The 15,825-nt window shown below is 40.4% G+C and overlaps 1 protein-coding gene across 2 annotated transcripts in view; it reads left to right on the plus strand.

Annotated features, from left to right (window-relative positions):
- Positions 1 to 15,825, plus strand: part of mcm9 (minichromosome maintenance 9 homologous recombination repair factor) — a 71,493-nt gene that overhangs the window by 15,918 nt on the left and 39,750 nt on the right. For both annotated transcript variants that reach the window (XM_044376538.1, XM_044376537.1), the window contains exons 3-6: positions 3,677 to 3,842; positions 7,161 to 7,267; positions 9,344 to 9,550; positions 9,635 to 9,716. In XM_044376538.1, coding sequence (XP_044232473.1) covers positions 3,677 to 3,842; positions 7,161 to 7,267; positions 9,344 to 9,550; positions 9,635 to 9,716 — 562 coding nt within the window. The remainder of the gene's footprint in view (positions 1 to 3,676; positions 3,843 to 7,160; positions 7,268 to 9,343; positions 9,551 to 9,634; positions 9,717 to 15,825) is intronic.

The following is a 15,825-nucleotide window of genomic DNA, read 5'->3' on the forward strand; positions in this document are numbered from 1 at the left end:
GAGGAGATCTAATCATTCACACACATTCACACACTGATGACACAGCGATCATGAGCAATTTGGGGTTAAGTATCTTGCCCAAGGATACATCGACATGCGGACTGGAGGAGCCGCGAATAGAACTGCCATAATTATCAGAGATAATTATTGATTATAAAAATTAATAGAATTACTAATATGAATTAATAATTATGGGGCACCACCTGTAAACTGGGACCAATGACCAAACAAAGTAGTCCCATAAAAGAGTTCGCCTAGAATGCTAATAACCGAGGGATATCAGTATTCACAGGTGAACAGAAGGGTTGAATTTGACCTCTGACTCCCTCAATCGGCCAATTTTCATGATATATTAAACACAATAATGACAAAATAATTTCTCTTTAAAGATATAGCAATGTCCATTAAGCTTAGCAGAATTAACAAAGTTAATAAATACTTTGATCAATAAACAACTATTCTAAAATCTAATTCTACCAAAGCAAACACGAACAGCTATGTACATTGTTGAACACATGCAGATGGATGCAGGTGTGTGTGTGTCAAGATGGCGACATGATCTGACGTGATGACGTCCAAGGTTAAATGCAGACGTGACTATGGGAGGAAGTCACGTCATGCGAGAACCGAATGGCGGAAGTGACAGCGGTGTCTTGGCTAGACAATAGCAAGATGCACTCACCCAATGCCATGTCTGATGAAGGATAAGGACAGATAGAGCAGCACTTTGCCCAACGTTATCTGACCATCAGATGTGTAAAGCGATGTGTGTATATATGTGCGTGTGTGTGTATGTGTTAGTCGAAAGAGGAGAGAAAGCGACCGTGAGGAGGGAGAGAAGCGGTACCTTTGTCCACAGAGAGCATGCCTATGGACGGCAGACTGTAACACACATTGTCTGGTTTCTGATTGACAAAGCAACTTACTTTCTCACTCACAGTGGCACAAACACAGCAGTAGTCCTGAGCGGGACAAACACAAAAACAGTCTAGCGATGCAGACACAACTAAATAGGCAGCAAACTTTAAATACTCCTTGGAGTACAGCAGAACAAATCGACTAGGCGACAATTCACACAACAAAATAGCAATAAAGCCTAAGAATCTAAACGCTAACAACAGCCCTGAGGCTGAAAAGAACACATAAACTAACACTGTCTCTGCCCAGACTTCCTTCCAGACCTCTTACTTGGTCGCTTTACAAAGCGAGCAGGGTGTGAGTTAAGACTGTCTTTCGGTCCGGCTCAGTTCCTTGGCTCGGATGCTGACAGTGCCGTCCTTGCACTCTGTAGGCAGGTCTCATGACAGCTGATTCTCAACAGCATGGTGGAGAACAGCAGAGTCGACTCAGTTGAAGAGGAGCGGGGCAGAGAAATTATCTACGTCTTCCTTAAGAAAAATCCTTTTCTTCCTTCTGCAGGGAAATGAGAGCACTGGTTGCAGCAGCGGTCTCTCTTGGATCTGGTAATGGTGTTCGGTTGAACACAGGTGAAGTCTCGTCTTGTCCAGCGAGGGGAGAGTCTTCCAGGCAGTGGGGGGAAAAAACATGTGAACGGGTTACCTCCTTTAGTGAAACTGGCTCACAGAGGGACAGAACATCCCCTCAGCTCAGTTCAAAATGGAGTGCATGTTTCTCTGTGTGCCTTCAGTTTTTAAAGGGGCGGTGATGTCACGGCTGTGTCATCACGACACTCCTCTGTGCAGGAGTGTCTCTACCAATGAGAGACTGTTGAGACCGTTTCCTGTTTAGCACCTAGGCGCGAACTTGCAAAGCATTATTGGAAATGGAGTTTGTGAGCAGCATTTTGGCGCTGTTCCTTCATTTCAGGGGAACAAAGGAAGGAGGCGGCCTCATGGCTAGGCCTCAGAGTCTACATGTAGGCCTTTCTTTGTGCGACCCCATGGTTGAGGCCCAACAACGCAAACATATTACTACTGCCCTATTCCTTAACAGAGCTATGCTACCGAGAGTTTCATAGGCAACAACACATACATTGACTCACTTATTTGAACAGTGCTGCACAGAGGCTCCCAAATGCTATTGATTTCTGAATGAATGGATATTTGGTGTTATTTTTGGCATTAATTTTTTTTTGTTTTTTTTGTTTTTTTGTTGTGAAAACAACAGGGGTGTTTTGAATACACCCATGTTTTCACAGATAATTTATTAGTCCGTCCCTCCTGCCGCAGGAAATAATGGATTAATCCTGGAAGGCTATTGATGTAGCACATTTCTCTTTATGAAAGTAACACGGCGATTATTCGACCAATGAGAATTTGGTTGGACGAGAGCATATCAACCAACTACTGGACCAGTCGACTACATGCCTAATGTAAAGGATGCCAACTCACGGTGGGAGCAGAAAGGTTTGCAGTTGATTTAAAAAAAAAAAAAAAAAAAAAAAATTCCAGATCAGGAGAACAGTACTGTAAAATCACTGTCATGTTGTTACACCCTTTGTTTTGCTGGAGAGTTCTGTGTTGCAGTTCGCTCTGAAAGGAAGCTGTAGCCCAGAGTCCTGTATCGATCCACACAGCCATGTCTCCATGAAGCACAAAATGGAAGATGAAGAAAAGTCAAATTTTTTCCCCACCGGCAACTGAAGTTCTTCCAGTTTGTTGCACATCAATCGTATGTTGGAGAGAAATATTCCCTGGAGCAGTGTGAAAAGTCAGTGAGTCACACGAGCACCCTGGCACAATTTCCTCTCCACCTGCGTTTCACTACCTGGCTGAAGGTGAGGGCACCTTTGACCAGAATGCCCAGTAATTCCTCAGATGAGGCGAGAAAAGTGGGTTATTTCCCTGAAGTTCTCTGGTGTAAGAATTCTGGGTACCGAGGCAAAACACTGAATTTACAAACAAAACAAAATAAAACAAAACAATGTGCACCAACACACTGAGGCAGCCCTCTGTGGTGACAACTTGATGATGTTATCTCGGTTAATGAGAGTTATGAAGGATTTTTAATTGAATCACATAACTTCATAATTCTGTCTCATGTAGTATGTTTATGAGCAGTGCATCATTTTCGTGAGAATACACCTAATTGTGTCATCACAAGAGGTGAGACTTGCGCATGTACAGAGTTGCACTCGCTTATGTTGAAATGCTACAAGCACAAGAGGACAGAGACTATACTGTCCAAAGATATTAAAGTAAAAAGATTTACAGGAGTTTTTCAGTCATCAACTATGCTTTTTTATTTGCACTTCATGGATGTAGCTGCAACCTGAAGTGTATTTTTATGCTTCAAGTCTGCCTCCTTCCTGCCCAGTACACAGTCACCCGTGATTGTGTACTGGGTTGAGTGCTGCCAGAACTGGGTGACCTACACAGCAGTACTGTGCTTGAACACATCCTCTGTGACACTGTCAGGGGACTGAAGCTGGTGCTGCTGGGCTGCTAATGTGCTGCTCTAACCACGCAGCCTGTGTAGACACAGTGTGAGCATTTCTGGAAGTTGTCCCTCGGTCCCTTCTCCTACGTATGCCTAGACAGGTGTATCTAGTAATGTGGCTACTAAGTGAGTGTGTGTGTGTATGTGTGTGTATGTGTATGTGTGTGTATGTGTATGTGTATGTTTGTGTGTATTTTGTAGGACAGTATGTCATTTTTACTAAATTTAATCTATGTTTGCACTAATGTCATGGTATCTGTACTACTTGTTGCCACAGGTTGGGGACTATTTCAACGCCTATCCTGACGATGTCCTGGCTATATTTGACCAAGTGTTACACAAAACAGCCATGGAATTATCTGAGATTGCTTCTCCCAAGCACTATGGAGGACAAAGAACAAAAGAGCAGAGAATGAGACTCACTCTTCATGCCCGCGTTACAGGTGAGACATCTATGATGGGGAATGACAGTCAGATGTTACCAGATGTTGCTCAAATCCTGCACTGTGTATTAGTTTTTGGTTTTAGAAATATATTCCTCTGCAGTATACTTTGTTTTAATGAATAAAGCATCATCTGTTAAAACAGGGTGTTTCCCTTAAAAAATGGGGTCGCCCCGGCAGCTCTCTAGATTGATGCTTTAAGTTGTTATATTGACCAGCATCAGATAATGACAGGTTCTTGAAACTAGTACATAGCTGGTACTTACTGTAAAAGGAGTTTAGAGTAAAATCCCTCATAGTTCAGGTGATATCTGCCAAATTTGAAGTGATATGTTCACTTTTTCATAAAAGCATGAAACTTGGCACACTTGTACAGTTTGGGGCCCTGAACGTTTTCAGAAATGGAGCCATCGCAAAAATGCCTCATGGTGGCCATGGCAACCAATTTACTTTCCGCCATAACCTAATTATGTATATTGCATCATATCTCCTGAACCAAACATGATAAGACAGAAAAAGTGATGTCTACCCCTATGTTTTGATGGCCAAGGTTTACAATGATACCATAATCAACATCATAAACTGTTCAGGTTAATAGTTAATGGTGAATTCATTAATGCTGTGAGAAGGAAATCACAGTATCAGAATACCTAGGCTAGACTTTATAATATCGTGTCTGTTGCATGCATGTTGTGTAAAGTTTTAAAAGCTTTAATGTCCAATATATGACAATTTGAACATCAATATAGCAGCAAACAAGTATTTGCTATGTAAAGATACAGTGGAGTGATGGCATCCTGAGCAGAGAATGAAGTCACACTCCCTCCGTATGTGTTGTTATCCAAGCTTCTATTTTCTTTGTTCTGATAGCTGGTCCAGTCGGCACGTGCATGTTAGTGCATGTGAGTGCATGTGAGTGTGCATGTTAGTGTTAGTTTGAAGAAGTTTTCCAGGTTCCCATCATGGATCTGACAGGCAATGCTTCCCCCTTGTGGACATTAATATAATAACCCAGAGAGTTATTGTAAATTAAAGATTACATGAATTATACTTGAAATGTCATTCTGCATCTTCCCAGATACTGCAATTTCATTATAATCCTTTTCACAACATTACAGACAAAGGATTTGTCTCTATACTTGTCCTGTTAGATCTTAGTGCTGCATTTGACACAATTGACCATCAAATCCTTTTGCAGAGACTGGAACATTTAATTGGCATTAAAGGAACTGCATTAACCTGGTTTAAGTCCTATTTATCAGACCGATTACAGTTTGTACATGTGAATGATGAATCCTCCGTGAAGGCAAAAGTTAGACACGGAGTTCCACAAGGTTCTGTACTTGGACCAATTCTATTCACCTTATATATGCTTCCTTTAGGTAATATTATTAGGAAACACTCCATAAATTTTCATTGTTACGCAGACGATACCCAATTATATTTATCAATGAAGCCAGATGAACCCAATCAGTTAAACAAACTCCAAACATGCCTTAACGACATAAAGACCTGGATGACCTGCAATTTTCTACTACTAAATTCAGATAAAACTGAAGTTATTGTGCTTGGCCCTAAACACCTTAGAAACACATTATCTAATGATAAAGCTGCTCTGGATGGCATTACCCTGGCCTCCAGCACCACCGTAAGGAATCTGGGAGTTATCTTTGATCAGGATATGTCCTTTAACTCCCACATAAATCATATCTCAAGGACTGCCTTTTTTCACTTACGTAATATCACAAAAATCAGGCACATCCTGTCCCTAAAAGATGCAGAAAAACTAGTTCACGCATTTGTTACTTCTAGGCTGGATTATTGCAATTCCTTATTATCAGGCTGCCCTAACAAGTCTCTAAAGACTCTCCAGCTGGTCCAGAACGCAGCTGCACGTGTATTGACTAAAACTAGAAAAAGGGATCACATTTCTCCCATTTTAGCTTCACTACATTGGCTTCCTGTAAAATCTAGAATAGAATTTAAAATCCTTCTCCTAACTTACAAAGCCCTTAATGGTCAGGCACCATCATATCTTGAAGAGCTCATAATACCGTATTATCCCACTAGAACACTGCGCTCCCAGTATGCAGGCTTACTGGTGGTCCCTACAGTCTTTAAAAGTAGAATGGGAGGCAGAGCCTTCAGCTATCAGGCTCCTCTTCTATGGAACCATCTACCGGATTCAGTCCGGGGTGCAGACACCCTCTCTATGTTTAAGAGTAGGCTTAAAACTTTCCTTTTTGATAAAGCTTATAGTTAGGGCCGACCAGGCTCGCCTTGGAGCCTGGATCAGCCCTTAGTTATGCTGCTATAGGCCTAGACTACTGGGGGACTTCCCATGATGCACTGAGCTCCTCTCTCCTCCTCCTCCTCTCCATCTGTATGCATTCATATAACATCAATGCATGTCACTAACTTTGCTTCTTCCCCGGAGTTTTTTGTGCTTTCTCATCTCACAGAAAAACCTGACTCCCGGGCCGAACCTTCGCGGTCCTTCACAGTCCTGATGGCATCCTTCCCTGGCTGTTGGTGCTTGTGCTTGTTGTTGTTTGTTGTTGTTATTGTTTTTCTTCTGTCCCCCCTCCCCCTTTCCCTCTCTCTTTCTCTCTCTCAACCCAACCGGTCAAAGCAGATGGCCGCCCACCAAGAGCCGGGGTCTGCTTGAGGTTTCTACCCGTTAAAGGGGAGTTTTTCCTTACCGCTGTCGCCAAGTGCTTGCTCATGGGGGAATTGTTGGGTCTCTGTAAATTAAAGAGTACGGTCTTGACCTGCTCAATGTGAAAAGTGCCTTGAGATGACTTCTGTTGTGATATGGCGCTATATAAATAAAGATTGATTGATTGATTGATTGATACTGAATTCACCATTAACTATTCACCAGAACAGTTACTGATGTTGTATATGGTATTATTGTAATCCTTGACCATCAAAACATGGGGGTAGACATCACGTTTTCTGTGTTATCATGTTTGGTTCTGGTGATATAGTGCAAAATACATAATTAGGTTATTATGGAGAGCAAAATGGCCGCCACAAAGTGTTTTTGAGATGGCTATATTTCTGAAAACGTTCAGGGCCCAAAACTGTACAAGTGTGCCAAGTTTCATGCTTTTATGATAAAGTGAACATAATTTTCACATATGACCTGGACTATTAAGGCTTATGTTTTTGTCTCCCTGTGAGTGATATGATATGTTTCCTCTCTTGGTTGCATGTTTTTGGAGATTGCATAGTTTTGTGTTTGCAGCTTGCTTATTTGCCTGTTGAATTTCCTTGACTTTTCTGTTGTTTATTGACTCTCAATTGTGTGTCCAGGTCTGCCAGTATGTCCAGAGCTCACCAGAGACACTATTCCACGATCCAGAGATGTAGGACACTTCCTGTCTGTCACTGGTACTGTCATACGCACCAGTGTTGCCAAGGTAACAGCATGGCACAATTTATTTAGTTTTCAACAATTTGCTTTTTTAAGTAAACTTAATGAAACTGCTGTTTTTTATTACATGTGCAGAACAAGTTGGTAACTCTTTATCATTAGTGGTTATAATTCATGTATAATCCCTTAGTTAATGAGGAGACAGTGAGTAATTTCAAGTAGTTTAGGTACATGGTAAGTTTGGTGATGACTAGGTTAGATGTAGAGAGCAACAGCTGGGTAAGTTGGGGATTAAGACAACTATTTGCCAAGCTGGCAACCCCCAGTTGAATCCGAATTAGGGTTTGAATCCCAGTTAGAACACCCCCTCAGTTAAATGAGATGGCAAATCATTGACATACAATATTGTAGGTGGCTGGGTTTGTGAGATAGATGACGCTTTCAGTAAGACAAATGAAATAGGCAGTGAAAAATGGGATAGGAAGACAATTATTGGAAAGTGAGTTAGGTACATTGGATAGGTGGATTATATAGAGCGTGTAATAAGTTTAGTATTATATAAGAAAATGATATGTTACCTTACTAAAAGCTATGCATTTTCGCATCATTTTGGACCATTATCATTACAAAATATATTGGGAAAAAAACAACACAGTTTGTATATTTTCACAGTACACTCAGATGTTAGAAAGAAGAAAAGCGAAAATATGTCACTAATGAAGTAAGTGCTATGTCCTGAATTAACCCTTGATATTTGCACTATGATTTTCTCATCCTCCCACAGTCAGGGTGTGGCCACTAGCCAGCTGCAGGGATGGATATTGTTTGGATTTTATCAATACTACTACTCTTATCAATACTCCTTATCGGCCCAGTTCTTCACTTATTTTAAAGTTAACCAAATATTGTTTGTAGAGCAGCAACAGTGATATTTACAACAGGGAAGTCATTATATAAACTCAATAATATCTCACTGGAAAAAAATCTAACATGTCAATAAAATAAATCTTCCTGTCCGCTATCAGTCATTCATCCTGTCCTCTGTCCTCCTCCCTCTGCCGCTGATGTGGATTCACTGCTTGCAGGTACCGCTGGTAGAGGGAGAAGGGGCTGCCATCTTAGCCTGTAGCTAAGTTCAGAAGAATGAGACTAGTTTAAAGATATGTGGCAAACTAATATGAACAGGCTACATACAGACAACTTTCATTTTAGCTTGTTTGCAACAATTTGCTTTTAGCCTAACCAGCGTGCTGTAATTGTGTAAAACATACCTGGTGGATGGGAGACTGCGGGCAAAGCAGTTGAAAATGGTTTATAAATGCATTTAAAACTACTGAAGATATATCATTACCAATATGTTATACTTTGTTATCAAACTTTGTTTGAAATTAAGTGTTTATACACCAGTAATGGCTGCTTCATAAGGAGTTATAGTTGTTAACACATTAATAAAAAATAAAATGTCCTTAAATATGTCTACCACTACGCTGCTGTGTTTTATAGTGATTTAAACATTTAATAATGTTTATTTACAGCTTATGAATTCTAAATAGAAAAAAAGTTGAAATGATCTTGATTAATAGGTCAGACAGTGTAACCATACTATAATACTAAAACACACCGGAATAGAACATAAGTCAATGCTTAGACAGTAAAGGACAGTGCTCTTGATACCAGAATTCATTTTTGTTGACTAAATATTCTTTCTTTGTGTTCTGTTTGTTTGTTGTTGTTTTTTCATTTTTTTCTTTTGGTCACATAGTAGAGCCTGATACAGGCCTTAATATATGTTTGAATCATGTTTTGAGCTTTTTGCTTTTGAGTAGGAAGAAAATATTAAATTTGTGAATTATCTGTGAATTTGAGCATGAATTTAAAATTTGAATAAAGATTTTAGTTTTTCTGGCTTAGCAAGAGGTTGCTCCTTCCAGTCCTCAATGTGAGAACAATAATCTTTTGTAATTCAAATGACTCACTTAAAATGGAAAATGAAAATGATCTGTCTGCTGTAGCTCTTTCACTGAACAATTGGAACTTAATGTCTAGTTATATGTGAATGTCATCCTCTCTTCATTTTTTTGGTTTGAGTTGCAAGAATCAGTGCCTTCTCCACCTCTCATAGGTCCTGGAGCACAAGCGTGATTACATTTGCGCAAAGTGTCGCCATGTTTTCAAGGTGAAGGCCGATTTTGACCAGTTATATACCTTTGTCCCACCGATGGCCTGTCCTAATCCTGATGGCTGTAACTCAACCAAGTTTAGCCATCTGTCTGGAGGATCTGAGCCTGCTGCCTGCAGGGACTACCAGGAGATCAAGATACAAGAGCAAGTAGGGCAATCACACATGTGATCCTCACATTTTCTAATTACTAAACAATTAATTTTTGAATTAAAATTACTCCCCAACCCACAGGTGCAGAGGCTGTCAGTGGGCAGTATTCCTCGTTCTATGGTGGTGGTTTTGGAGGATGACCTGGTTGATAGTTGTAAATCTGGTAAGAATTGTAAATAGCAAGGTTTGACACTGGGTAACACTTCATTTTACGGGTCCACAAATTTCATGGTAACTGGGTGGTAATTAGTAAGTAGGTAGGACACACAGAGTAGTAGTAAGGACACACAGAGAAGCAGAACAGCAACAACAACAACAATAGATACATGACTAGCAGCAACAAACAGCAACAACAGCAGGAACTTTTGTGGATTATAGCAGCTTAATTTGCAACTAGTTTCTGTCTAATTTCTACTGAGTGGACCCCTAAATTGAAGTCCAATGTTGCAGCTTAATTTCCGAGTAATTTCTGCTTAACTTCTGCAGGCCAGTAAATTGAAGTATGATTTACATTTACATTTACATTTTCACCCATTGCTGTATAATTTCAGCAGATCAGTCCAACCTTGTAAGAAATTTCCTAAATATCCTTTTTTTAAAAAAATTGAGCCACCATAAATTGCTAGTTATCAACAAATACAACTTCATAATCAAAAATCAAGTTACAAATTGCCCATTTTAAAAGTCCTTGCTTGCTTATCGAGGCCTCATAATAATGTCTTCACACCACTCAACAAATGTCACTTTTATATTTTGAGACAATACATTAACAAAGAAATTCATTTCTGATATGAAAACACAGCATTTGTGTTGTGCTACTTTTACATCTTATACATCTTAACACTCTGATGTCTTTAAAAAGGCATCCAACCACTCCATCATGTTTTTTGGCCAACTGGTGGTTCCACTTGATGAATCTGAGGTTCATCTTATGAGCTGTGGCCGTTCGGTTCCCCCTGAAGCAGTACAGAACACCAGGCTCTCTCAATATGTTGTGTATGAGACCCTGTCTGTGGATACACAAAGTGTCGCCTATGGTTGACATGATAATGGATGGAACCATCTTGTGACAGTCTTTGATAAGCTCTCCAACAATCTGTGATAAAAACAAGACTAATAAAAACAAACTACTGAAAATTAAACTGAAGCTAAACCAAATTTGATATGAAATTCAAAAATAGTATAGAAATTAAAGCTGCAAGCAGCGTTGAATGGGCCCTCGCGCCTCTGCGCATGTCGGGCCACGACGCAATCGAAGGGCTTCTGTCACGGGTATGTAGATGTCTTCAGACCCGGGCTGTTTTCAGACAATGCAAGAAAGAGATAAACATCACTTCCTTTGTCCGCTATTATTCCTGCTGCTGGGGCTGCTTCGCTGAAATTTCGTAGGGGGCGCTATTCAGCCAGTGTGCATCACTGATGGAATATTGTCATGTAGACGTGTTCAGGCCGGGACTCTTATCAAACATGTAAAGTTTGATGCAGACTGGAGCATGTACAATAAAGTTATAGCAACTTCCTCTGTCATGGCGAAGCATCAAATCTCAACAGTGCGAGGATGAGAATTTTCTGCAGGGTGAGACATGTCTGCCTTGCTCACACCTGTGGCATCAAAATTATGCAAGTTTTAGGCCCATTCACTTGAATTTCAATTAGTAAACTGAAAACTCTTGATGAGTGTGTGTGTAAAACCAAATAATTTCCTAATTTTGATCAAGTTTATTTTTAGAAAAGGAGACTTGTGTGCTGTCAGGTGTGTAGAGACAATAAGTAACTGCAGCTGGACACAGAAAAATACTCATATATTTGAAGGGAGAGTGTGAGTGAACCGCTAGGTGCTTGGGCCCTAATAAAGGAAAAACTGCAGTACAGAGCTACAAAGTTTAGTTTTGATTTTATTTTTCCGCAGCACTTTATCACTTAACGGTCACTCTCACTCCATTTTTTCCCTTCCCCTCATAGGTCAACCCCACCACTGAATTATACATATAAGACTCATAATTATTGTAAAATAAATGATAATAACACCAAACTTCATACAAAGTTTGTATATAATGTGCTGTATGTATATAGATCTTTCTGCTGTATCCTTCAAAAAAGACCTCCATTCAACCGTGACACCCATCCCCCCACTTTCTTCCCTCCCTTTCCCTCTCAGCTAGAGAGAAGGATTTCAGAGTACTCCTCTTGTGAAATATCCTCATAAATCCCATGACTATGGCCAAATCTTACATTAAAAATCACATTTTAGTAGGAATTTTCGTTGCAAATCCGTTGATACAGGTTTGAAAGTGGTCTGTCTTATAGTTTAGATGTCAGACGCCTCAGTTTGGCACAAAGTCCATGCCCAGGGATTGCCTCCCTATTGGTTTAATAACTTCTGTTCAGCACAGTGTGATAAGTCATGTATTAAAGTTTGAAGCCGATACCATTAACGCCCTGGGAGGAGGTAGTGTTTCTTGGGGGTCCAAAATTGGCGCAAAGTCGTACTTTGATGGGTGTATTGTGGACTTCTTGTTGGATTTAGGTGTCAGCGTATGATTTGTAAGTCTTGTTGAGACAAATAATTGAGTTTTGGTTCAATCTCTCTATGACATTCCTACGGGCCATGGCCACCATTTTAGATACATAGATGGCGCTATCTAGCACATTTTGACACTTTGGGGGTTAATTTTTACATTTTATCAAATTTTTTAGCAGACCTGATGTGCGTGCCAAATTTGGTGAGTTTTTGAGCATGTTTAGGGGGTCAAATTTAGGGTTGAAGTAAATGGTAAATGGACTGTACTTGTATAGCGCCTTTCTAGTCTTCCGACCACTCAAAGCACTTTTACACTACAAATCACATTCACCCATTCATACATTCATACGCTGAATGGGTACAGGGGCTACCATGCAAGGTCCGAACCTGCCCATCAGTGTATTCACACACATTCATACACTGATGGCACAGCCATCAGGAGCAATTTGGGGTTACGTATCTTGCCCAAGGACACATCGGCATGTGGACTGGAGGAGTGAATCGAACCGCCGATCTTTCGATTAGTGGACGACCTGCTCTACCTCCTGAGCCACAGCAGAAGTGGCGGAATAATAAAGAAAGAAAGAAAGAAAGAAAGAAAGAAACAAAACGGATACATGAGGGTCTTCGCCCCTTTGGGGCTCAGGCCCTAATAACAGGCTAATTCAAAAGAGAAAAATATAATACCTCTACAAGGAGAAAAGACCTCTAGGCCACACAAAACACACACGACCGCTGACTTAGGAAAAATAATAGAAAATATATTTAGGGCCTGAGCCCCAAAGGGGCGAAGACCCTCTTGTATCTGTTCTGTATCATATCAATCTTTATTTATATAGCGCCATATCACAACAGAAGTCATCTCAAGGCACTTTTCACATAGAGCAGGTCAAGACCGTACTCTTTAATTTATAGAGACCCAACAGTTCCCCCATGAGCAAGCACTTGGCGACAGCGGTAAGGAAAAACTCCCCTTTAACGGGTAGAAACCTCAAGCAGACCCCGGCTCTTGGTGGGCGGCCATCTGCTTTGACCGGTTGGGTTGAGAGAGAGAAAGAGAGAGGGAAAGGGGGAGGGGGGACAGAAGAAAGGAAGGATGCCATCAGGACTGTGAAGGACCGCGAAGGTTCGGCCCGGGAGTCAGGTTTTTCTGTGAGATGAGAAAGCACAAAAAACTCCGGGGAAGAAGCAAAGTTAGTGACATGCATTGATGTTACATGAATGCATACAGATGGAGAGGAGGGGGAGGAGAGAGGAGCTCAGTGCATCATGGGAAGTCCCCCAGCAGTCTAGGCCTATAGCAGCATAACTAAGGGCTGATCCAAGGCGAGGCTGGTCGGCCCTAACTATAAGCTTTATCAAAAAGGAAAGTTTTAAGCCTACTCTTAAACATAGAGAGGGTGTCTGCACCCCGGACTGAATCCGGTAGATGGTTCCATAGAAGAGGAGCCTGATAGCTGAAGGCTCTGCCTCCCATTCTACTTTTAAAGACTGTAGGGACCACCAGTAAGCCTGCATACTGGGAGCGCAGTGTTCTAGTGGGATAATACGGTATTATGAGCTCTTCAAGATATGATGGTGCCTGACCATTAAGGGCTTTGTAAGTTAGGAGAAGGATTTTAAATTCTATTCTAGATTTTACAGGAAGCCAATGTAGTGAAGCTAAAATGGGAGAAATGTGATCTCTTTTTCTAGTTTTAGTCAATATACGTGCAGCTGCGTTCTGGACCAGCTGGAGAGTCTTTAGAGACTTGTTAGGGCAGCCTGATAATAAGGAATTGCAATAATCCAGCCTAGAAGTAACAAATGCGTGAACTAGTTTTTCTGCATCTTTTAGGGACAGGATGTGCCTGATTTTTGAGATATTACGTAAGTGAAAAAAGGCAGTCCTTGAAATTTGATTTATGTGGGAGTTAAAGGACATATCCTGATCAAAGATAACTCCCAGATTCCTTACGGTGGTGCTGGAGGCCAGGGTAATGCCATCCAGAGCAGCTTTATCACTAGATAATGTGTTTCTAAGGTGTTTAGGGCCAAGCACAATAACTTCAGTTTTATCTGTAGTAGTAGTAGAAAATTGCAGGTCATCCAGGTCTTTATGTCGTTAAGGCATGTTTGGAGTTTGTTTAACTGATTGGGTTCATCTGGCTTCATTGATAAATATAATTGGGTATCGTCTGCGTAACAATGAAAATTTATGGAGTGTTTCCTAATAATATTACCTAAAGGAAGCATATATAAGGTGAATAGAATTGGTCCAAGTACAGAACCTTGTGGAACTCCGTGTCTAACTTTTGCCTTCACGGAGGATTCATCATTAACATGTACAAACTGAAATCGGTTTGATAAATAGGACTTAAACCAGCTTAATGCAGTTCCTTTAATGCCAATTAAATGTTCCAGTCTCTGCAAAAGGATTTGATGGTCAATTGTGTCAAATGCAGCACTAAGATCTAACAGGACAAGTATAGAGACAAATCCTTTGTCTGATGCAGTTAGGAGGTCATTTGTGACTTTCACCAGTGCTGTCTCTGTGCTATGATGCGCTCTAAATCCTGACTGAAAATCCTCAAATAAACTATTGTTATGTAGAAAGTCACATAACTGATTAGAGACTGCTTTCTCAAGGATCTTGGATAGAAATGGAAGGTTAGATATAGGTCTATAATTGGCTAAAACACCTGAATCAAGAGTAGGCTTTTTAAGAAGAGGTTTAATTACAGCTACTTTAAAGGACTGTGGTACATAGCCTGTTACTAAAGACAGATTGATCATATCTAGTAAAGAAGTGCTCACTAAGGGTAAGGCTTCCTTAAGCAGCCTAGTTGGGATGGGATCTAAGAGACAGGTTGATGGTTTAGCTGAACAAATCATTGAAGTTAGTTCAGACAAGTCTACTGGAGAAAAACAGTCCAAATATATGTCAGGATTTACTGCCGTTACCAAGGTTCCTGTGTTTGGGGAGAGAACGGTGCCTGTTGAGGGCAGGAGATGGTTAATTTTGTCTCTAATAGTTAGAATTTTATCATTAAAGAAGCTCATAAAGTCGTTACTACTGAGAGCTATAGGAATACATGGATCAGTAGAGTTATGACTCTTTGTCAGCCTGGCCAAAGTGCTGAAAAGGAACCTAGGGCAGTTTTTATTCTCTTCTATTGATGCTGAATAATAGGCAGCTCTGGCATTACAGAGGGCCTTCCTATATGTTTTAAGACTATCTTGCCAGACTAAGCGAGAATCTTCTACTTTGGTGGAACGCCAAATCCTTTCCAATTTTCGCGATGTTTGCTTTAATTTGCGGGTTTGGGAGTTATACCATGGAGCTAACCTCTTACGTTTTATTATCTTCTTTTTTAAGGGGGCGATGGAGTCGAGTGTTTGTCTTAGTGAGCCTGCAGCACTATCAATAAGATTATCAATTTGGGAGGGACTAAAGTTAACATAAGAGTCGTCTGTAGTATTGAGACATGGCAGTGAATTCAGTATTGACGGAATTGCTTCCTTAAATTTATCTACAACACTATCAGATAGACATCTAGTGAGGACATTTTTATCTAATGGTGTGTAATCCAGTAATAGGAATTCAAAAGTTATTAAAAAATGATCTGATAAAATAGGATTTTGTGGAAAAATTATTAAATGTTCAATTTCAATCCCATAAGTTAGAACAAGGTCTAGGGTATGGTTAAAACGGTGAGTGGGATTATTTACACACTGAGAGAAGCCAATTGAGTCTAATAATGAGAGAAAT

The sequence above is a fragment of the Thunnus albacares genome, chromosome 16 (genome assembly GCF_914725855.1).
Source record: "Thunnus albacares chromosome 16, fThuAlb1.1, whole genome shotgun sequence".
NCBI classification, from domain to species: Eukaryota; Metazoa; Chordata; class Actinopteri; order Scombriformes; family Scombridae; genus Thunnus; species Thunnus albacares.